Raw genomic sequence first — 24,503 nt, 5'->3', positions numbered from 1 at the left:
ATCACAACTCTTTGCTGCTTCTTAAAACACATCTCTGCTGTCAGGCAACTGAATTTATCAAGACTGTAGCTACTAAGGGCATCCCAGGGGGAGGATTTGCTACGTCCAAGAGCAGAGTTGTTTCCAAATTGGTTGTACAGAGGCAGTGAGTAGTGCTGCAGTGAGTAGGGGCTGGACAGGGATGTCTTCACACAGAAGTCAGGGTGACTCTTGGGAGTGACAAGCTGGAAAGGCAAAGGAAGCAGAATGGTGGCTGACCAAGGCACAAATCACAGAGCATGTAGAATCCACACACAAAGATTTTAATCCATGACTTATAACCATAATTAATGATTTGTTGTTTTCTCTCAAATGAAAATTAGTTTGTCAGATGTAGTAATTGAGGGAGCTAATTACACGTAGCTGCACAGAGCCTGCCCCAGGCAAAATTGAATGTCTCTTGGCTTTGATTTGTTACCTCCTTTCTTGGCAGCATTTCCTTCCTTTCACAATTCCTTTATATACCCTCACATGCCCAGGATTTTTATGCTGCCCTTATCTTTTCCTTCCAGAAGAAAATTGATGTAATAAATGAGTTTGTAATAGAGTTGGTTGGTAATTTAATAAATTATACTGACTGGAAATTTTTGTCCTTACAAAAGGAATCTTACTAAATGTGATGTCGTATCCTGGATTGGATACGTGTGGGGCAGAAGGAGGACATTATCAGAAAAACTGGTAAATTCTGAATGCTAATATCTAACTATTGACAAATGTACCATGATTATGTGAGGAGTTACCATTAGGGGAAGTTGACTGAAGGGTGTATGGAAACTCTCTTATACTATCTTGGCCATTTTTCCATAAATATAAAATCTAAAATCATCTCCAAATAAAACAATGAAAGTAGCAAAGGGAACTTATAGAGAGATAAATTACTATGCAAAGGAGTAAATCTCTAATTAAGAATTTCAGGCATGTAGGTCATAGCATAATGGGTATATAAGGATGCCTCGATAGCTGTGTGCCCATTTGCTTTCTACAGACCCTTAGCTTATTTAACCATCAAGTATTTCTGGTTTGTATGTGACTTATATCCAGGGTAAGAAGATTGTATCTTTCCTTCTTACTGCAACAAATGATGCTGAAAAACAAAAACCAAGCTGAGAATTAAAGTTGCAAAACTGAAGCATACAGCCATTTTTTTTCCTCTTCAGGGAAGGACGGTGGATTCCAAAAATCTGAATTAGGCAAATATTAATTGATGTGCTGAGAGATGAGGAATTTAGAGGAACCAAGGTCACTAAATTGGTATTCTTTTAAAATATCAGAAGGAAAACAAATTCACTTGGGCTTTCCAATACTCACATAGGGTTTGTTCTTTATCTAATGGCAAAATGGAAGTCAGTAGTCTTTATATGACCTAATTTAAAGGGGTAAGTCCTTGAGTACATACTCTTAGTTCAGTGTTGCAAAAGAATTTACTATGTCTAACTCCAGGGACATTAAAATTAGATAAAGAGTTTAAAAACATGATTTCCCAATGGAAAAGGTAGACCAACTAGTTGGCATTGTGTCAGAGGAGAGACAATAGAAACTTGTTCTATTATTTATACAAATTGACTGGTTTGGCGGTTGCTACAGAAATGAGCCATAATGAACCACAGAAAAATGAAAATGTGATTTCTATAGCATTATACAAAAATGGAATATTCACAAGAAGGCTGAGAATGACATAAGAACCCAAGCTGTGTCAAAATGGTCTTCCTTGTTGCTACTTTGTCCAGACTATAATTCAGATAGTGGGCGAAATTGTAATGATGGGCGATCATTTTTGTGCCATTAGTCAGGGGGCAGCGCCTTGTAATTCCAAAGGAATTTTAAAATATTCATTTTCCATGACTTACTTTTCACTTTTAACTATACTGTCTCTGCCTTTGTTTGCAATAAAGGCTTTCTTTTAGCTAAGTTTCTGAAATTGGATGATTTGTTCATGTCTTCCCAGCAAAGGGAAGGAAAAAGTCATGATGCCTGTAATTCAATTCTAAAATGCTTGATTTTCTGATTAATTGACTCAATTTCCTTTGCTCTGTCAGGGAATCACTGATCTCTGTGGTATGTTCTTGACTTTTACTTTTAGTCAAAGAGTCAACTCACAGAAAATGTGAGTCAGACAAAACGATTTTTGTAAAACTGGGACTTAAATTCAGCCAGTGAGGACCATTTATAGAGACATCTACTGCAGAATGTGTGTTGGATCTTACTTTTCTCTTTTGCCCAAAGCACTGCAGGAAACCAGTTATGACTGCTCCACAGAAACTGACTTCAATAGAAAATTCTATGGGGTGGAGAGGGTATGGCTCTAGTGGTAGAGCACATGATTAGCACACACAAGGTCCTGGGTTCAATCCCCAGTATTTCCTGTAAAAATAAATAAGTAAACCTAACTACCCCCCCCCAAATAAAATAAATTTTAAAAAATAATAAAAAATTAAAAAAAAAAAGAAAATTCTACTTGGCATTAGGGGATATTATATATAATTAAACTTCTAGACATAAGCCAAATTTAAAATAGTTTTCATTGTATAAATGTCAATATGAGTGATATTCAACGTGATAAACAGAAAGCTCAGTGTGAATATTGTAATTTTGATGTGGGCTGAGTTCTTACAAACCTATATACACCAGTATATATACACCAGTGATTCTGAACCAGGGGCAATTTTGCCTGTGCTCCCAGAGGACATTTGACAATGTCTGGAGACATTTTTTTGTTGTTATACCTAGCATTTAGTAGTTAGAGACCAGAGATGATACTAAATATTCGAAAATGCACAGGACAGCCCACTTGGAGCAAAGACTTGTCCAGCTCAAATGTCTGTAGTGTTGATGTTGAGAAATCCTGCCTCTGCACCAGCTTGTGAATGACCGTATCAGAAACAACTCTAAAAATGCATCTTTTCTCACGGTGTCCCCTTGGGTTGATAGGGGAATCCTACTTCACTGCAAAATTACCCTTTCTGGTTGTTGTTGTTGTGAGTTAAATATACATGTGATTCTCATCTACCAAAGACAGTGAAAAATGGAGGGGACATGAGGAGCAGTCCCCTGCCAGGACCAGCAGGATAAATTTTAATCCTTACTACAGGGTCTTTGGTTGGAGAAAGAAGGAATAAAACAATTTGCTCAAAGTGATAGTTGTTACCACCGTGGAAGATTTACTAAGATGGGAGATGAACCATCTCTGACTTATAAGGAAAAATGGTGTAGCATGTAATGGTTCAGACCAGTAGTTTTCAGTACTGGCTATAGTAGAATCACAGGTACCTGAGCCCCCTGCCCAGAGATTCTGAATAAACTGTTGGAGGATGGGACCTGGCAATCTGTATATTTTTAAAGCTTCTCATTTCTAGAATCACCAGTCTAGATGGTTTAGAATGAGCCTTTTAAACACCTTTAAAAGTAAAAAATATTATCTGTCTAGCAAAATGTTCATTTGTCCTACCTGGGACAGTCCTTGTCACTTCTACCGTTCATTCCATCTCCCACTCCCTTTGCTTCCCCTGAAGATGCTCCTGCCTGAGTCTTACACTTGGCAGCAAGTTTTATGTTTCTCACTGTGGGCCACTGTCTGTTTCTCATTAGACTTGTAAGTGGTTCTCATTAAGCTTGTCCTGAAACTTGTCCTCTTCTAAAATCAGACTCACTAATAACAGAACTGTTGTCACCAGGAATCCCACTAGGACCCCTCCATCCCTGCAGCACTGGAATTTATCTGAAACACTAAGTCCAAGTAGGGTTCTGTATTGACCTAAGGGAGTATCTTTCTAGGTGAGAGGGGCACAGAAAAAAATCAGCCTTCATCCAGACAACATCCTAAGCATTCATGCTGTTTACTTCAGTAATATAATTTATTAATTTTTTTAATGGTGCAAATGACTGTTTTTGAACATACTTGTAAGAGTTGTAATTTTGCCTGCACAAGGCCAAAGGGCTTTGCTATAAATATGCTAGATAATTTAAGGGGACTTTCAATTAATCATTACATCAGTAATTTAATGTGTTTTCTTTCATCTAAATGTGTCCTGAGGCAGGTAAGAGAAGCGCTACTTATACATTGCAAAAGAAAAATTATTCTCTCTCTGGGCTCAAAGTTGCATATAATATGCAAAAATTAAACTTTGGTTTAATTGAAATTTGGTTGTAGTTTGAGGTTTTATAGTTTCCTTGGGCTACCTATGGCATTCTTTTCAGTGAAGCATTGAAGGATGGCAGCGTTAAAAAAAATACTAATTTAGCTCTATTCTCTCGATGTTTCAAGCAACAAAACACTTCTTTTTGTCCATTAAAATATCATCCTCAAGAAAATAGAAATAATGCCAAAACATTACTGATTGCCTTTAATAATGATTATATGTCTATTATTAGCTTATCTACCTTCTAGAATTTTATTTTTTATTTTTTAATATCAGCTTCCTTGAGGTATAATTTACATATCATAAAATTCACCCCTTTATAGTATACAATTAAGTGGCTTTAGTATATTCAGAGTTGTGCAATCAGCATCAAAAATTTCAGAACATTTCTATTACGCTGAAAAGACACCTTGTACCTCTTAGCTGTCATTCCCCATTTTCCTACCCCTGGGAAACCACCAATCTACTTCCTGTCCCTATGGATTTACCTGTTCTAGACAACCATATAAACGAAATCATACAACATGTAGACTTCTGTGGCTGGCTTTTTAAACTTACCATGTTTTCAAGGTTTATCCTTGAGAGGTTCATATTATAGCAACCTATTCATTCCTATTGATGGCTCAGTAATATTCCATTGTATGGACATACCATATTTTATTTAGCCATCCATCTGTTGTGGACATTTGGGTTGTTTCCACGTTTGCCTATTATGGATAATGTTCCTAGGAACATTTGTGTGTATTTTTTTTGTGTGTGTGAACATGTTTTAAATTCTCTTGTGTATATATTTACAAATGGAATTGCAGTGTCATCCAGTAAGTCAGTGCTTAACATTTTGAGGAACTGACAAACTGCTTTCCAGAGTGGCTACAGCATTTTACATTCTCACCAGCGATACACAAGATTTCAATTTCTCCACATCTTTATTAACACTTCCTGTTGTCTGTCTTTCTTACTTTAGCCATCCTAGGGTGTGTCTAGGGTAACTCATTTTAGTTTTTGTTTGTATTTAATGGAGAATGATGTTGAGCATCTTTTTATGTGCCTTTTGTCTATTTGTATGTCTTCTTTGCATAAATGGTTATTAAAATCTTCTGCCCATTTTTCAGTTGGCATATTTATCTTTGTTTTAAGAGTTCTGCAAATATACTGGATGCAAGTCTCTGATCAGATACAGGATTTGCAAATATTTTCTCCCATTCTGTAGGTCATCTTTCTACTTTTTTGATGGTATCCTTTGTTGCACAAACTTTTTAATTTTGATGAAATCCAATTTATTTTCTTTTTTAGTTGTTGTTTGCACTTTTCATGTTGTATTTTAAAACGTGTTGCCAAATACAAGGTCATGAAAGATTTACCTCTATGCTTTCTTTTAAGAGTTTTATAGTTTTAGCTATTATATTTAAGTCTGTGTTCCATTTTGAGTTAATTTGTTTAATATGGTGTGAGATAGGGGTCCAACTTCATTCTTTTACATGTGGACATCCAGTTGACTGAACACTGTATGTGGAAAAGACCTCTTCCCTCATTGAATTGTCCTGGCTCCTTTGTCAAAAATTAATTAATCATAATGTGAAAATTTATTTCTGGACTCTCAGTTCTTTCCAGTGATTTGTGTGTCTCTTCTATGGCAGTTATCATACTGTCTTGATTATTATGTTTATAGTAAGTTTTGAAGTCAGGAAGTAGAAGTCCTCCAATTTTGTTATTTTTTACCAACATTGTTTTGACTCTCTCAATCCTTTGCAGTTCTGTTTGAATTTAATATCAGCTTGAAATTTTATAGAAAATACCAAGTTGTAATTTTGATAGGTATTATGTTGAATCTATAGATCCATTTGGTTATTATTGCCATCTTAACAATACTAAGTCTTCTGATCAATGATCATGGGGTTTCTTTGCATTTATTTAGATCTCTACAGTATTTTGTATTTTGTCATGTACAGGACTTGCACTTCTTTGCTAAATTTATCCCTAAGTATTTTTTTCTCTTTGATGCTGTGGTGAATGGAATTGTTTTCTTAATTTTATTTTCAGACTTTTCATAAATAATGCATAGAAAAACAACTTATTTTCATATATTGGTCTTTTATTCTGCAGCCTTGCAGGATTTATTTATTAGTTCTAATAATTTTCTTGTGTATTCCTTAGTATTTTCTGTACACAGGATTATGTCATCCACAGATAGAGATATTTTTACTTCTTTTTCAATCTGGATCCCTCATATTTAGGTTTCTTGCCTGATTGTCCTGGCTAGAATCCCCAATACAATGTTGAATAAAAGTGTTAAGAACAGAATTCTTGTCCTGTTTATAATCTTAGAGGGAAAACTTTCATTTTTTCCAGTAAATATGATATTAACTATTAGTGTTTTATAGATGACATTTATCATGTTGAAGAGATTTCCTTGTTTTCCTAGTTTGTTGGGTGTTTTTTAATCATCAAAGGATGTTGAAGTTGTCAGATTATCATACTTTATGTGTTGAGATTATCATGCATTTTTTGATGTTTATTCTTTTAATATGGTGTATTGTATTCATTGAGTTTTCTATATTGAGCCAACCTTACATTCCTGGGTTAAATCTTGCTTGGTCTCGGTGTACAATCCTTTTAATATGTTGCTGGATTCCAATCTGCTAGTATTTTGTTGACAGTTTTTGTGTCTATATTCATAAGTAATATTTGTGTAGTTTTTATTTCTTGTGATGTATCTGTCTAGTTTTGGAATCCTGGCTGCAAAGAGTATTTTGGAAAGTTTTCCCTACTCATCTGTTTTTGGAAGTGTTTATGAAGGATTGGTATTAATTATTCTTTAAACATTTTGTAGAATTCACCGGTGAAGCCACTGGGACCTGGGATTTTCTTTATGGGAAATTTTGATTATTAATTCAATGTTTATTTGTTATAGGTCAGTTTCAGTACTGTATATCTTTCTAGGATTTTGTCTGTTTCATCTTGGTTATCTAGTTTCTTGATATTAATTGTTCATAGTGTTTCCTTATAGTTCTTTTAATTCTGTAGTCAATAGTAATGACCTCTCTTTCATTACTGATTTTAGTATATTGGTTTTCTCTCTGTCTCTTTTTCTTGGTTAGTCTAGCTAAAGGTGTGTTAATTTTGTTGTTCTTTTCAAGGAACAGACTTGCTCTCATTTTGTCTACTGTATTTCTATTCTCTTGTTCATTCATTTCTGCTCTGATCTTCATTATTTCTTTCCTTCTGTTTGCTTCAGTATTCATTTCTTTTTAAATTAAATTTTATTTTTGACAGAACAGTTTTAAATATCATACAATATGAAAAGATTCATAATAAAAGGAAGACTTTCCTTCTCCACTCCTAAAAACTCCCCCAGAGTAAGTAATTGTCATCGTTTTTGCTGCTGCTTCTGGTATTCACATCCATATTTTAAATATACTGAAACCAAGTACTTCACATTGTGGTAGATGGAGGTATACATCTTTTACACCATTACCCACTCCAAACATACAACTTTATCCCTCATATCTTCCCAGTATAAATATGTCACATTTTTAAATAAAATCAGTCATCAGTGTTTCAATCAATAATTATATAAATATTCACTGTAGAAATAAATGGTGTATTATAATTGTTTTTCTTTCTTGAACAGTTTTTCATTTTTCCTGGATTAATGATTTTTTTTCTCTTTCTTAATTTACTCTGTCATTTTTCCTGGGGCATTTTCTCGTTTGCTTCTTGAGAAAGTATACATGGGAGGTACAATGTTTGATTACTTACTTTTGATGTTAGATTGGCTAGAAATAGAATTCCAGATTAAAAGTAATATTCTCTGAAAATTTTGAAGGCTTCCAGTGCTGTAATTAAGAACATGAAAATGATACAATTCTTTTCTCATTTTGAAAGTTCTTTCATTTCCTTCTTCTGGTAGCTTTCAGGATCTCCTCTTTATTGGTTTTCGATTTCTTGATAATGTGTTTAAAGAACAGAAAGTAGGTGGCAGTCCAGCATTTCATGCCAGAGGTTTCTCTCCATCTTGTTTCAGCTCCCCCATATTATAGCTCATGTCTAAATTCCAGATCCTTTCTGATTCAGTATTTTTAGAGACCAAGGCTCAGGTTTATTAAATTTCCCCAAAATTCACTCCATTTCACCCATATAGATGATCAACTGACAAATCTATATTTTCAGACTGTCATAGGAAGTATCCTTATAATTATCTGAATCAAATAATATTTAACAACTACAAATAAGTAGACTCTGTGGATTTGAAATTTTCATGATACATTTCTACTTCATGATTATTAGCTAATTATGGCTAATATAAGCATTATCTAGTTCTGATCAAGTCAGAAATCATGAGAATACATTATTTCCAAGTCCCTGATTAATCTGTTTGTATAATTGTGTTTAGTGTGGAAATTAGTTAGTGTAGAAATTTGTCAGAGGCTTTCACATCAATGGAACTGTATAGATATTTCAAAACATAACTCTGATATATACTGGAAACACAATATAGAGAAGGTTCCATAATAAATAGGTTTATAAAAGATTATTCAATGAAATATGCAAGAACTTTGTTAAGTGTATGAAAAGGAATAAGTTTAAATCCCCATTGAATGCTCATAACAAAACAAATTTCAAATGAGTAGAAAAAATTTCCAAAAGAAAATGGATGCAAGCAACTAGTTAAGTGAATTTAGAATGGGAAAGAGCTTCTAAGCATTAAAACCCTGGGAAAAATTACAAGGCAACAGATTGAAAGATTTGATTCCATAAAATTTTTAAACTTTTTAAAATAAAAAACCATAAAGATAGTAAAAGACTAATTATAAACTGCAGAAGATATTGGCAACAAATATAGCGTGGAGTTAATAACCTTAACATTTAAAGAGCTCTTGTGAATCAATTAGAAAAACATTAAAACCCATGGTAAAATTGGTAAGTACATGAATAGATAATTCCAAAGCTGAAAAAACGTAACCAAAAAACATGCAAAATATCAACGTAACCAAAAAACATGCAAAATAATTGCAAAGCTGAAAAAACGTAACCAAAAAACATGCAAAATATGGGATGGGAATTAAAAGTAACATGAGGCCTTTGAAATGAAAACTGATAGAGTGATCATGCTCAGTGCCATGGGAAGTACTGTGGGATGGGTGCTCTCTAGGACACTGATGGGGATGTGTACGTTTTCTTAAATGCTACTTGGAATTATGGTTTTATTATTTATGCCCTTAATTCAGTTACCCCATTCCTGGAAATCCATCTTAAAATGCAAGATATGCTAAGAATGTTGAACTCAGAGAAACATAATGGTGGTTACCAGGGGTTGGGGGATATGGGAAACAGGGAAATACTTGTCAAAGAGTACAACTTCCAGTTACAAAATTAACAACTTCTGGGGGTCTAATGTACAGCATGGTGATTGTAGCTAATAATACTGTGTCATATACTTGAATGTTGCCAAGAGAGTAGATCTTAAATGTTCTCACCATAAAAAGGAAATGATAATTATGGCCAAGATGGAGGTGTTAGCTAATGCTATGATGGTAATCATTTTTCAGTAGGTAAATGTATCAAATCAATACCTTGCACACCTTAAACTTATGCAATATTATGTGTCAAGTCTATCTCAATAAAGCTGTTGGTAAAAATAAAAGATATGATCAAAGATTACTCTATTATTTAAAATACTAAAAACTAGAAACAAAATTCCAACAATAGTATAATAAAAAATTATAATATTGCTATACAGTGGAATATTATTTAGCCTTTCAAAATCTTGTTGTAACAATATTTAATGATATAGGAACCATTAATAATAAGTATTAAATACAAAGGAATAGATACCTACTTTTTGGCCAAGTAATTTTCGAAAAATCTTTATATTCATAAACTAATTTTAAAAACTAGAGAACTATGTAGTTTACTAAAATATTAATAGTGATTCTCTCTCCCAGGTATGAATATAAATAATTTTATTGTCACATTAATATTTCCCTATATTTTAAATTTTTCATAATGTGAATTATTTTTAGAACAGAAAAATATTAAATATTATTGCATGTAAGAGAGGCTTGCCTTATAACTTCTTTCCTCCAAAGTAACTGTTGTATGTACTTTGGCAGGATTTCTTTACAAGAACATCAGTATTATCAGTACACCAATATTGTCCTAATTTGTTATGAATAATTAACCTAGGTTAGAAGTCCTATCTTTCATTAGAGCTTTCATCAGCTCTATCACAGCCATAAAACATTTCAGAGTTTACAGTCTTTTTGAGGGGAAAGGACAAGGGAGTGACTTTTAATCCTAAATCCTATGGGATATGTGTTTTTTAATTCTCTTTCAATTTTATGCCAATATTTTCCAAAATGACTGGTAAGAACATCATCATCATTCTTCACATTTTTTACAATCTTTTCATGGAGTCACTCTCTTTTGATTTTCACCACAGCCCTGAAAAAGAAGTAGCTCAAGTTTTTAAGTCCTGTCTCAAAAAATAAACATTTGTCTAAGGTCAACATAAACCATTGAGCTGTGGTGCCAACCCACATCTTCTGATTCCAGACCTACTGTTTGAACCTTAGAAATTATCTGGTCCAGTCAGTTTACTTTATAGATTAAGAAAATGAGACCCACAGAAGTTAAGTGATACAGCCTCAATCATGGAGATAATGAGAGCCAGACGAAGAACACGCACCCCTTCTGTGTCTGAAATTGGGACTCTTTCTATCAGTCCCTTCGGAGATAAGACCTAAATACTTAGCAGGAATGTTTCAACAAACATACAGACTCGTTAATTCACTATCCAGTGGATAACATAATTTTTACTAAGGTTTGCCTAGAATTGGTTTATTGTTGTTACCCGTTTTGTCTTTGTGTTGCCTAAGGATGCCTCTGAGGCAAGTTAACCTAGGCTTTACTTAGTTAAAAGGTGTTAAAGCAGCAAAGTCACTCAAATATTTTTCTTAGATGAATTTTAGGGATTTAAAAAGATGGTATGAAAAGCATTTTTGTTTTGAAGTTTTAGAAGTCACTTCTGGAATACACGTGATTTAAGAATATTCTGGAAGATGTTACATCATGAAAACATGTTGCAATATTAAAGCAAATGCATTAGCTTCTTTACTTTTATTCTTTCTGTTAACTGATTTCTGGGATAAATCTTGCTTACAATAACGTTTTTCTTGACCATCTATTATTATCACCTAACTATCTTTCTCAAGGTGTTTCTTATGCAGTAATTTACTGGTTACTCATTAAAGTGTTTAACATCGTATAATAAGACTAATCATGTATTCCACAAACATTTACTGCATGGTTACTGTATGTCAAGGACTGAACACAATGTAAAAAACAAATAGACAAAATTTCTGTGCCCAGGGTACACGTAGCCTAGCATAGAAGACCCAATTCAGATTAGCTCAAAAAATGCTTGCTGGGCACTGAGCATATGTCAACAGGGCAGGCTAAGAAATGTGAGCTCCTAAAGCAGGCTGGTATCTTAGCACCTCATCAGATTAATAACCCTTATGGGTCTGTGAATAATTATTTAGTGGAGGCAGACAGAACATGATCTTTTCATTAACAAAAATTGTACATCTTTGTTTGTTTGTTTGTAATCAACATTTTATTACTTGTGGTTTTCTGAACCAGGGCAATTCTTGACAAAATGCACATAAAGGTATTTAGCATTTAGACAATAAAAAGTCCTTCAGTTCTTGATATACAGCTCTCGCCCATTCAGTTTTAGAAACGTAGCATGTGAGTGGGAGCGTTTGAAGATGTTTGGCACCTGGTGTCATCCTTCCTGCCAAAGGAATCAGTCCAATCAGCCTTCCCTTACTTTAAAATTCTGTGATCAATCCTGAGAAATTTGGCATCTTTGCTTCTTTTAATAGTTGGTGAGAGCAATCCTTTTGCACGGTGACAAAACAAACCATAGTTTTGTCTGCTCGGAGGTTATCTTTTCTCCCTCGATCCACTTTGCTGCTGATCTACAAAGCAAAGGATGAAATTCTGCCAGTGACGAACGTTTGCTTCTCTTTGGTGTTATACTTCCTGCAACCATCAGTGCTTTTTCGCCAAAATGATTATTCTTTATTTCAGTGAAGGATCACATGGCAATGTTATTGAAATTACTTTAAGTGAGAATCAGAATTCCAGTTGTATTTGGTTGAGTGCATACAACACCACAGATGAACGTAACTACCAGGGGAACATAGACCATCTGTGTTTTGGCAAATCCCCACATATGCAGTCATGACCCACATCTCTCCTGGGAAGCTGGTGAATTTCGTTGAATGTGTATAGTAAGATGCTCCCAGATATCAGAAACATAAAATTATTGTGGAAAATTATCAAAAGGAGGAAAGGAGTTATGACTTTAGGCTAGAATCATGTCAAACTATCTAAGTTTAAACTCCTAAGTTATGAATTGGGTTTCTATTCCTATAATCTTTTGTCACACACTAAAAATATCAAAATTGCTTACAGAGATAAAACGCAAATCGTACCTTTAAAAATATTCTGTATAAAAACAATGTGAAATCTGTATTGTAAATATCCTTTTGGAAGAATTTTTTCTGCATAGGGTGAATCTAATGCTAGTTGTACAAAAATGGCTTTTTTCTTGTAGTAAGCCCAGACTGTTTTTTTTTCACTTTTCTTTTTATTTCCTTTCTTTTCATTTTCCTTTCTTTTTCTTTTCTTTCCTTCCTTCCTCCCTCCCTTCCTCTCTTTCTCTCTTTCTTTTTTCTTTCTTCCTTTCTTTCTCTCTTTCTCTCTTCCTTTCTTCCTTTCTTCCTTTCTTTTCCCAAGGACATTCAAAGTACTTTCAAAGTTGGACTTATCTCTTTGGAAAATTCCTATTACTGATTCAATATGCAGGATGCCTCTGAAAGTCTTTGAATGATAAATGTTGGATAAGGAAGATCACTCATTACATCTTTTTTAGTTATGCCTTGCTCACTTTTTAAGGGAGGTTAAAGTCCTATTATAAACAATAATCTTTCTTTTCAATGATTGCCTGCTAAATTTTCTGGAAAAATATTTCATGCTTCTATCTCGGAGTTAGTAATGCACCCCAGAAATCAGACTATAAGCCAACGACTTCTCTCCCTGAAGAGATAACAGCATCCTTTTTTGCACTGAAAGGTCCTTATTTAATGTTTTAACTGAGCATATTGTTAAAATTTCCAGGACAGACATTTCCTTTGACAAAATTCTTGCCAGGTTCAGGGATATATGGATTCACAGCATTTTATCATACCCTCAGGCAATCAATTCCTTTTTAACCTGATTAATTGTCCACAGTGTTAACCTTTCACTATGGAGTGCAGGAGCTTGGCCTTGGTGGTTTGGGAAGGCATCAGCATTGATTTTGTGTTGGGCAGTCATGAATATGAGTTTGTTACTTACCATGTGTTTGCATTTATGATAATAATCACTGTAAAAAGAGAGACCTGAATTGCAAATCAAGTCACTTTAAGTTAGGAAGTTCCTATGTTGGAGCTAAGGAAATAGGCTGTACTACCCTTGGAGAAGGTGTCCAATGTTACCTGAGAGATTTAGGAAGGCGATCTAAGGGGAAGAGATTCCTGTATAAATTTTAGAGGATGAATAAAAGATTTTTTTGGCAAGAGATTTCCATGCACAGGGGACAGGACATGAAAAATTGGGGGAGGACGTGAACAAAGCAGTGCACTCTGGAACCCGTGAGGACTACTCTCTGGCTCATTTGCAGGGTGAAGTAGGAGATGAGGCTGAACACATAGGGAGGGACCAGATCCTGAAGGACCTTTTAGGCCATTTTAAGGAATGTGACAGAATCCTTTAAATGATCGAGAGCTGCAAAAGTGTTTCAAGCAATTTTAGAAAGAAAACTGGGACGATGCAGAAATTGGATTGGCATGGGGATGAATCTGGAGGGAGAGTCTAAGCGAGAGAGTGTTACAGCTTATCAGATGATGAATTATTAAGTCCTGAATTAAAACATGGCTGTGGAGATGGAGAGAAAGGGTCCATAAGAGAATAAATAAATAAAACTGACAGAATTTGCTGACTAATGAAGATATAAGTCTTTGACTCACTGTTCTGACTTGAATGACTAGGATAAAGTTTGTATTTGTACATAGGTTAGAAGGTACAGCTGTAATAGAGTTATATCATATGCATGCAAAACCCATATATACACATACCTATATTAAATGACACATTAGAATAAAAATATAACTGTTAAAAAAAAAACCTCTCATGTGCTGGTACAAGCTTGCTGTAGCTCAACACTGCTACACGTGCACATGTGCCATGTTATTTGGAGAAGCAAGCCTTTGGATGCAAACCATAGCCAGAATGTCTGTGTGTGTGTGTGTGTGTGTGTGTGTGTGTGTGTGTGTGTGTGTGTGTGTACATGCTCACTTAACCTTGAATCATGGCATCATGGAGTTTTAAAGCTTAAAGGAACTTTGGAGATCATCTGTCACTTTTTTTTAAACAATCAGGAAATTAATTGGGAGAGCTTGAGTTACTTCCCAAAGTCATAGAACTAGGTAGTTCTCTTTTGATTAAAACTCTACATCTTTTCCTTTCTTTTCTTTTCTTTATATGTATATATATTTTTAATTGAAATGTAGTCAATTACAATGCGTCAGTGTCTGGTGTACAGCATTGTGTCCCAGTTATGCATTTACATATATATATTCCTTTTCATATTCTTTTTCACCATATGTTACTACAAGATATTGAATATAGTTCCCTGTGCTATACAGAATAATATTTTTTCTTTTTTTCAATGAGGTATATAGTCAGTTTACAATATTGTGTCAATTTCTGGTATACAGCACAATGTCATACATGGATATACATATATTCATTTTCATATTCTTTTCACTGTAAGCTACTAAAAGATATTCAATATATTTCCCTGTTCTATACAATATAAACTTGTTTATCTATTTTATATATACTAGTCAGTATCTGCAAATCTTCAACTTCCAGTTACATCTTAATTCAGTAGTTAACTTTGCTGAATCTCTTGAAAGGAAGTTAAGTTACCATTAACCATTAACTTATTAGCCCTATTTGAATGATCTTACTTATATGTTCTTTGCCTTACTGATGAAAATTATACCCTGATTATTAAGCCATGTATTTGGTGACCTTTAAGAATATAGAGACTTTGTGATTATTGGATAAGCATATAAAAACATTAAGGGTAGAATCTGTGTTTAGAAGGTGAGAAAGTATTTATACATTTGACAGGACGAAAAACTACTGTGGCTTAAGAATAAAAGATATAATTATAAAAACGATGAGCACAGCAAAACTTAGAAAAGCAAAATCATTATGAAAACGAACACAAACTTTACCATTTTGCAATGGCCTTGGCATAGTTTGAGAGTTTAATATAAAAATAATTTCTCCCTGAAGTTATTCATGACTCCTTTTTATATATTTTAAAGAATTTGGATTTTTTTCATGTTTTAATAAGGACCACAGATTGCACTGTATCCTCAACCTAATTAGAAAGTACAGTAATTCGCTGATGAAAAGCGGTCAAGAATCTTTGTAAGTGAATTGACTCCTTTGAAGATCAAATTTTCCAAACTCGGATCACTTCTCTCTTTTCCCATGTTCCACATTTTAGTAACATTTCCTGGAGGGTGGTTGTCACAAGGCATGCTGATATTGTACTAGGTTAAGGTCAGATTGCTGATTAATGAATGCCCTTCCAATTGTGAGTGGGCAAGACACAGTAATGTACCAGACCTCACTGGTAAAGCAGGAGAGAAAGCTGGGAAAAATAACCCACTGCTGGAGATGTCCTAGGTTTAAAAATGATTCTTTAGGTTAATCTGTGAGCAAATTGATTCATGAAATAACGAAACAATACACTTGGGTAGGCATTGTAACAACCTTATTAAAACACCTCTTTATTCCTTTTTTGGAACCTGGCAATATTGCACATTAGAAGCAAAGTGTAAGCTGAAAAAATACAGTTTTGATTGCCTTGTATGTTCAAGTCATTATGACAGGTGCCTTGTGGGGGATCATTTCTTTTAAATTAACTATTCCTACTGTACTAGAAGCTTGAGTTCTGTTTAGGTAGAGAGACTGTAAGTATCTGAAGAGTGAGTATTATCATGTTATATAATAATTGTTATTTTTAACCCTATCCTCATATAGAGAATCTGAAGCTTTAAGTGATTAAAGAAATACAAAGTCGGATAGGTTGTCAGTAACAGCACACTGCTCACACCAGGGACGGTGAGCCTCGGCGTCGCAGCTCACCGCACTACACACTAATTGTTCAGTGGCTTGGGCAGACAGTTGTTCTGGGGGTTCAGCTAAAATTAGAACATGGCATATTCTTTTAAATTCATAACAGAGGCCATTTCTAGCTCTGAATATAGTGCTCATAATGAACTTACTTCATTTGGTAGACTCTGTAGAGCTTTTCAAATGATAGATCATAACACCCCTCCCAAATTTTTAATTACTTACCTAATAAGGATTCTTGTTGGCAAAACTTGCTCTCGAAATCTATGCATCTCCCAAGAAGATGATAAGTACTTATTAGAAGCTTATTTAAGAAATTTGGTCTACTCCCCAGAACAGTGAACAATGAGGATGTTTTCTGAACTCTTCTGAAAAATTACTGCTAATTATGAAAAATTAAGCACAAGTAGTGCTAACATAGTTATTAGCACCAAAAATTTGATAGACCTCCTCCCAAAAGAGAGCTATAAATTGGATGATAATTTTGAAAACAAATAAGGCCTGTCACCATAAACCATAGCTGTATATTTTTGTAACAAAAGAAAAATATATTGTGGTTTAAAATTGGAGGACATGACCTCTAGCGTCTTTTAACTCTGAGTTACTGTGCTTTTAACAATTTTGAATATATTTTTACATTTATATTTAAGTGTATATATTTATTTATATTTTTATCTTAACTGTATGTTTATATATTATATGTAAATATACTTAAGTGTACCTTTATATAAATAAATAAATACTTGTTGATTTAAATAGATACATATTTCCATAGAAGATCTGAAGTAACTACTGTGCTTCTTTAGGTAAGCCACCATGAATTATTTCGTAGCTTTAGATATGTTCTAAGTAGGCTTGCATTATTGACCGTAAGCCACACACTTAGGAACAATATTCCCCAGACATCTCATGGTTTAAAGCAATGACACTTGTGTTCTTGACAGTCACCTGGGCTTCTATACTTTCTTCTCCCCAAGATGAAGCTAATAGGCAGGCCCTTAAAATTTCTAACCATGCACCCACCATGGGGTTGGGCATTTTTATATTAAAGTGTTATGTGAGTGATTTAAAGGCTTGTAAAGAAAGCGAGGTACGTGGTGATTATCTGTCAACATGTGTGTGTGTCCTGTGTATCCCTCCAGGGCTTGGGCAGCGGCGTGGCTGAGGTCGGCATCCAGCTCTCTTGTGTCTGGTAGAGAACAGGAGAGATGCGAGGGGTCATGGGGGTTGATGGGGAACAAGTGACAGAGTTGAAAGGGAACTGCTTTGCGCTGATTAAGAAGCAGAAAGACTCAGAACACTGTGGGACAAGCAATCAAGAGGAATGGTATTTTTAAAGGCAAGCCCCATGGAGTTGCTGGCCAAGTGGCTAAGTCTCCAACTGGAACAGAAAAAAGAAGTTTGTCAAAAAGGAGGCTAAATAAAAGGGTGTAGCGATGGAATGAAAGGTAGAGAGCATGATCTAGAAGAGGCATGAATTTAAAGATAAGATCCAGAAAACAGGCTCTCCCTCTGAAGAGGTGGAAAGCTACCATCAAATCTTTGACCCAAATCAGTGACAATTTAGCGTCATGATTAAGAGTACGGACTCTATACTCAGACTGCCTGTATTTGAATCCTGGCTTAGCACCACTTATGTGGCACTAGGCAAGTCAAACAATAGTTCTGTGTCCCAGGAAAATAAGAAAAATAGTATCTACCTGTTAGGGTCGTTGTCAAGATTAACTGAGCTAATTTATGTAGAACCCTTACAACAGCACCTAGCAGGGGCATTTCCATTTATAAAAGGTGTTGTAATAATAATAACCATATATATTTGTGTGTGTGTGTGTACATACCTATACCAGACATATTATTATTATGACTACTTTTACTTTTCTCAAGCAGAGGACTTCAGATAATGGCACTGAGCACATTCGGTTGTGAACTGCTGAGCCCTCTCTTCAAACAACATTAAAGAGTTAGAACATATATTAGAACCACGTGCTCTGGTTGAATGAATGGTGCCTGAAACATTTCCCGCTGCCCTTCCCTCTGATTCCCATCGAGACCCCTGGGTACCACTGTGGATCACACTTTGGAAACTCTGGATGCAGTGGGAAGAACCCAAGGTTCGGAATCAGGACCTGGAATCAGGCCCTGTCTGCCATGAACAGGCTGTGTGACCTTGAGCAGGTCTCCCTGGGCCTCCATTTCCTGGCTCGTACACTGTAGGGAGTTAGACTGGTTCAGTGGTTTTCAAACCCTGCTGCTTTAGAGCCCTAACTGTTCCAGAGACGTGCACCAGGAACTTCTGGGGAGTGGGTGGTGGGGAGCATGCTGGGTGAGGAGAAGGAACCCAGCAACTTGGAAAGCTGGGGCTCCTCCTTTCATATACAGGAGTTCTGTAATACTTGCTTGAAGAATGAGTACCACTGCTAAAGAGATTTTGACTGGATGATAAAAGTTTCTTCAGTTTCAATTATTCTTTGGTTGTTGGAAATTCAGTCATTGAGCCATAGCAGCAGAAATAAGAACATGAATGAGAAAACTAACGGGGAAAGTGGTGTGGACTCTTCAGAAGGCGTTGTGCACTGACCGATGTATTTCAGTATCTCTGAAATCCAGGGAAAAAGCAAAACCTCTGTGATGTGAATTTTATTTGGATATTTTCGCTTCTTCGTGTTTATGGGACACATACCCTGGCACAATGATACTAAAGTTTATGAACCAATGAGAAATATTACCCTAGGAATATTATATACTTGCTACAATCTGAACACAAAATGAGCAATTATTGAAACACTACGTTGCAGAACTTTTCTTGGTAGTTAGTAGTTGTGGAAAATACATCCCTTCCAAAGTAAACGTCAAATTAAAATTCTACTTTTATGATCGCCATGTTGCTTTAGAAGTGTGTGAACTCAGAAGCTCTTGACTTCATTGAGATTTGAATCATAAAACATATTTAGGTAAATCAAGTTTCCATGCTCACTCTGGAAGGAAAACTTGTGATTGATTAACAAGTCTGTGGCCACGTTTCTTGCTTGGACTGGCCCTATATTTAGTCCCTCTCATTTCAGCTTGCTAAAGGCAATGGAAAACCTATAAATACATGTGAATATGTAGGGGGAGTGGTGGCATCTGTTTATCTGTAATTTCACTAGTGATTAAAACACAAAAACAAGGTTTAATTACCGTTATAAACTTCTCATGTAGTATGAGTTTGAAGACTGCCTGGTGATTTTTCTCTCCGATTATATCTCCCTCCCACCATTCAAAACTCTCACTACTGTGCCATTGTGTGTGTGTGTGTGTGTGTTAAAGTATATTTTCAGTTTCACCCCTGAAATATGTTAGCGTGGAGTCACATTACCCGTTAAGACTTCAGCATGGCTTAGTTTACCAGATTACTTCCAGAGACTCAGGTCCTGGGGGCCTGACACTAGCGATGATAACAATCCAGTGGGGCTTAGACACCAGAAAGGTCTGCAGCGTGGAGGAGGAAGGTGCATCCACGTGGAGACCGGAGTGGGGATGCTGGGAACCGTGAGGTCCTACTGGGCTGGACAAAGGACGAGATGTTGACTGAGGGGTGTACACACGGAGGGGAAATGCAGAGGCCAAACTTTGCCCTTTGTGACCTAGCACAGTGCCTTGTACATAATCCATCTTCTGTAAATGACGGCTGAATCAAATTATTTTTGTCCTAGGGTGGCTTTGGCTAGAACTAAAGTTGAGATTTAATGTTAATATATCTTAGTTATTAAAAAGATTTGTATGGCTTGTTTTCTGAAATAAAATTTCTTAAAGAGGTATCATTTTCTGTTTTAAATTCTTTTAAATAATACATTTTGTGCCAAGAAAAAAAAAACCCTTTTTTAAAGGAATAACACTTCAAATATAAAGCATAAATAATTCTTCCTTTAATAAGACAGTTCCTATTATAGCCATTCAATAACACATCTGCTGCAAGGATGTTATTTTTCGCCAGACCGTGTGCACAGCTCTGACTAGAGGAGGTAGAAGATGCACATCTCTTCAAATGGTGAATTGGACCTGGGAGGGGTGTGTTTTATTATGACAGATTTTGTAATTATGAAGGCTCCGAATAGCCCTCTTTTTAAAAAATAATTTAAAAAACATAACTCTCAGTCTGTGTTATGGTCACTATGGATTTAAAAAAAATTACATTAAGAGCATCTTCCTCCAGTGCTAATATCATTATTGCTCCACAAAACATTTCATATCAAGGTCTCCTGAAGAATAAATTTTAATAAGCATCCTTTCCATACTTTTTCTTCTACCTAAAATTTGCTCTCACCTGCTGTTTTCAGAGTAAATCCACACATGTTACAGTATCGTTACAATGTAAAAACCAGAAGATGATTCTCAATCCAGGTGCCTTGGTTTAAGCTGTGACGCTATTGTTCATTTTTATCACTGCTCAGATGCACTAATTTAAAAAAAATCATATCCACATAACATTTAAAAGTGAGATTTTTAAAAAGTTTAAAAAACATATTATCACCACACTTATTACAAAACTGGGGTTAACCTTTCCCTATTCATTTCCAGGGCTACAGCAACACACAGGGGCCAGATTATCTTCAAAGATGCTCTAGCTCAGCAGTTGTGTGAACAAGGAGGTAAGAATCATCTTTGACTTCTTCTTTTTGCTTGTGTCAGAATTATTCACGGTAGGTCCTATGTTCTTTGTGCCAAGTAAGCATGTCATTACGATTACTTGATCATGATGCTTTAAAAAGTGGAGTTATTGACCCTTACATCTCTAATAATTACTTGAATAGTACTTACTGATAGAGATCTGCAAACTTCTGAAGATACTAAGTGTGAGAAAAATAAACCAATAGAAAATTTATCTTTTCATAATTTTTTTAATAAGTGATATTTAGTTGTCCTGGAAGTAGAAATCTTAGAAATTTTGGAATTCTACAAAAAACATATTTGCTTAATTTACCATTTAATTTCTTATAAACTTTGTTGAAAATGTTTCTATTTATTGCTTCCAATATTTAATTATGTTATACATGATCATGTGTGTATTATCTATATGCTTGTTACAACTATGTGCACTGTAACTTTCAGACTTGCAGATACAGCATCACTTAAAATACATTGTGTACATTAAGGAGTCACTTTGGTGGGTGGGTATAGCTGAATGGTAGAGCTGCATGGTTAGCATGAGCCAGGTCCTGGGTTCAATCCCCAGTACCTCCATTAAAAAAAAATTGTCACATTAGGTGACTTCCGCTTTGTGACTGCTTCATACCCTATGAGACACTCACCCATACTAAAGTCTCACAGATGCATGTACATATATGCACACACATGCACACAATGCAAAGGTGAAAACCAGGATTCATGGCCCCACACAGATTTGTTCCCTCTACCTCTTGAGATTGCACCTAACTTTGTATCTTCATTGTAGCATTTACCAGTTGACATAGAATTTCCCTCTGAAAAGTGATGGATACCACCCTTGAGAGACTGAGCTTCTCAAGTAGAGGAACTATGCCTTAGTACTCTTGCATCCCCAGAGCCTGGTACAGTGTGTCGCATATGACAGTCATAAAATGTTGATAGATTGAATACAAGTTTTTCCTCAGCCATACATATATCCTGATGATGAATACATCTGAAGCCAATCTTTGTAAATGTCATCCCATTTTCACTATCATCATAGGCATATTATCAATGTTTGTCTACAGAGTGATTAGGGGAGTGGAATTTGTTAACTTAAGAATTACATTATTGATTTTAAAGGAAATTTCTATTAGTTAACTCTTCACTAAGGAGAATCTAATTGTTTATGAGAGAAATGAGGAAAAATCAAATGGATTTTTGAAAGGCTTAAGAAAATACCATTTATTATTTTTAGTGATAGATACATCACCAATATGGCTTTATCTAAGTATTGTGATACTTGATAAATTATTACTAGCAAACTTCTGATTGTCTACATACATAACTCTGGAATCAGAAAACCCCATGCTAACTGTAGTTTCAAATATATTATCAGAGTTCTTCAGTTAAACAGATTTGTATTTTGAGACTTTTGAGAATGCAGAAATGTGATAGGCTTTGTAGTAGGCTCAGCAATCTATCACAGGGTAAATCTCTTTCTGGTCTATAAAAATGTTCACATTACTGAAAATGTGAAACACCATATAACAGTGAACATTAATCCTGAAAAATGCATAGTGTCAGCAAAAATATGTCTAATTTCATTAACATTTATTATTACCCAAAAGTTGATTTCCTTTAAGCCTTGGATTTTGGGGTCTTTTCTACTGTAAATGAATTGTTGGGATTGGGTTCATTTGAAATGAAAAGAAAAAGCCAAGAAAAAATCAGTGGGAAAAAAATTCTCCCAACCAGTGAGGAAAAAAAGCCTTGTGTAAACATGATTTACATGACAGTAGACATGGATGTTATTAAAAATGCTATTCAACCCAGGACCAGAGGAAAATTGATTAGGTGCTTTTCAACAGCACCTAATCAATTGAAATCATATCAATCCATCCAGAATAGGATGGAAAAAATACTAACAAAAGTGATGGCTTCCTGCTGTCAGGAATAATAATAAGGAGAATAATTGGTGCTATAAACTATTTATTTATTTTGGCCCTATCTACTTTTAATTAAAACATTAATTATCTCCTCAAATAAAATAACATAAATTTAACAAGCAATAATTTCCTACGCACTGGATGAGGAATGTCTAACACGTGTATTATGGAAAAAATGGCAGTCTTATATACCACAGGACAATGCCTTCAGTCACAGTGTACTCGGGAGGTTTGTTGATTTTAATTGAATTAAGCAATTTAAACAAAGCAAATTGTGCTTTGTGGAGCTTGAGGACAGCTATTATTACAAGACGATTGCTGGCTAAGCATATTTAAAAAGTAAAAGGATCAGAAAACATACAAATGATTTCGTAGATGGTATGTGATCTCGATCCCCTTCCTTAAAAGACATTCACTGAAGGATTTTATTCTGTAGACAGGTATCCGGGACCTGTGAGACCCTGTCCTAGCCCGCAGTGCTAAATAAGGATATGAAAGGGAGCACACCCATTTCCTGGGGTCTTTAGGAAAGGCATCAGAGGAGCAAGCCCGGAAGGGTCAGCAGCAGTTGAAGACAAAATAGGAGAGAAGGTTCCGTCTCCCTCCTCCTTCCCGTTCTCACTGACCCACCTCCCATCACGCCCCATCCCCTCCTCTGGGAACTTCTTACTAGGCTCCTCCCTAGTTTCCCTGCTCCCCTTTCTCTGTGCCCTGTACAGAGCTGCTCAGATGGAAACAGGGTTCTATCATTTCCCTGCTATAAACCCTTCAATATCTCAATTGGAGGCGAGCGTTTATCTCCGGAGTAAATTCCCTACTGCTGTTCGAGGAAAATCCTTCACAATCTGGCCTCAGTTTTCCTCCCCCACTTCATTGCTTGTCGTCCTCTCATTTCTCCCTAAAATTCCCGGAATGCACTGCACTCCATCACCTGTGTTATGAGCACTCTATACCCTTTCTGTTTTCTTTGCCCGGTTGACCCTTTTACATCTTATCTCCTTAGTCCAACCCAGGCTTTCAGACCCTGCTTAGGTATTACCTCCTCCTCAGGGGGAAAAAAAAAAATCTGATCCCCCTTAGGCTCCTCCTCAAGCTGGTCTTGGTGACTCTCGTGCATGGTGACTCTCAAGCTCAGTAATAACACAAATGGAAACACTGTCAGCACCTTACGTGCCAGACTCCCTAAGCCCGCCACAAGCATGCAGTCACTTCACCATTACGGCAGCCCTCTGGAGAAGGAGCTGTTACTGTCTGCACTTTACAGAGGAGGAAACGAAGGCACAGTGAGGAAACTTGCTTAAGGTCACTCAGCCGGAGACTGACCGTGCTGGGGGTGGAGCCCAGGCAGCTTGGCCAGTAGCCCACGGTGTTAGCCTTCCCATCACATGGCCTCTCAGAGAGATCTCTTACTTGGGCACGCATTCATGCATTCGGTGACTATTTATTGCATGTTGCAGTAAGGACTTTGTCACACACACCTTGTCTGCCG

The 24,503-nt window shown here is 35.7% G+C and overlaps 1 protein-coding gene across 1 annotated transcript in view; it reads left to right on the top strand.

Annotated features, from left to right (window-relative positions):
* RELN (reelin) overlaps positions 1-24,503 on the top strand; it is a 444,588-nt gene that overhangs the window by 166,578 nt on the left and 253,507 nt on the right. Inside the window, exon 4 of the mRNA XM_010946673.3 lies at positions 21,000-21,070. Coding sequence (XP_010944975.2) covers positions 21,000-21,070 — 71 coding nt within the window. The remainder of the gene's footprint in view (positions 1-20,999; positions 21,071-24,503) is intronic.

This window comes from Camelus bactrianus, chromosome 7 (assembly GCF_048773025.1).
Source record: "Camelus bactrianus isolate YW-2024 breed Bactrian camel chromosome 7, ASM4877302v1, whole genome shotgun sequence".
Taxonomy (NCBI): Eukaryota; Metazoa; Chordata; class Mammalia; order Artiodactyla; family Camelidae; genus Camelus; species Camelus bactrianus.
This window is presented reverse-complemented; position numbering and strand designations above follow the sequence as displayed.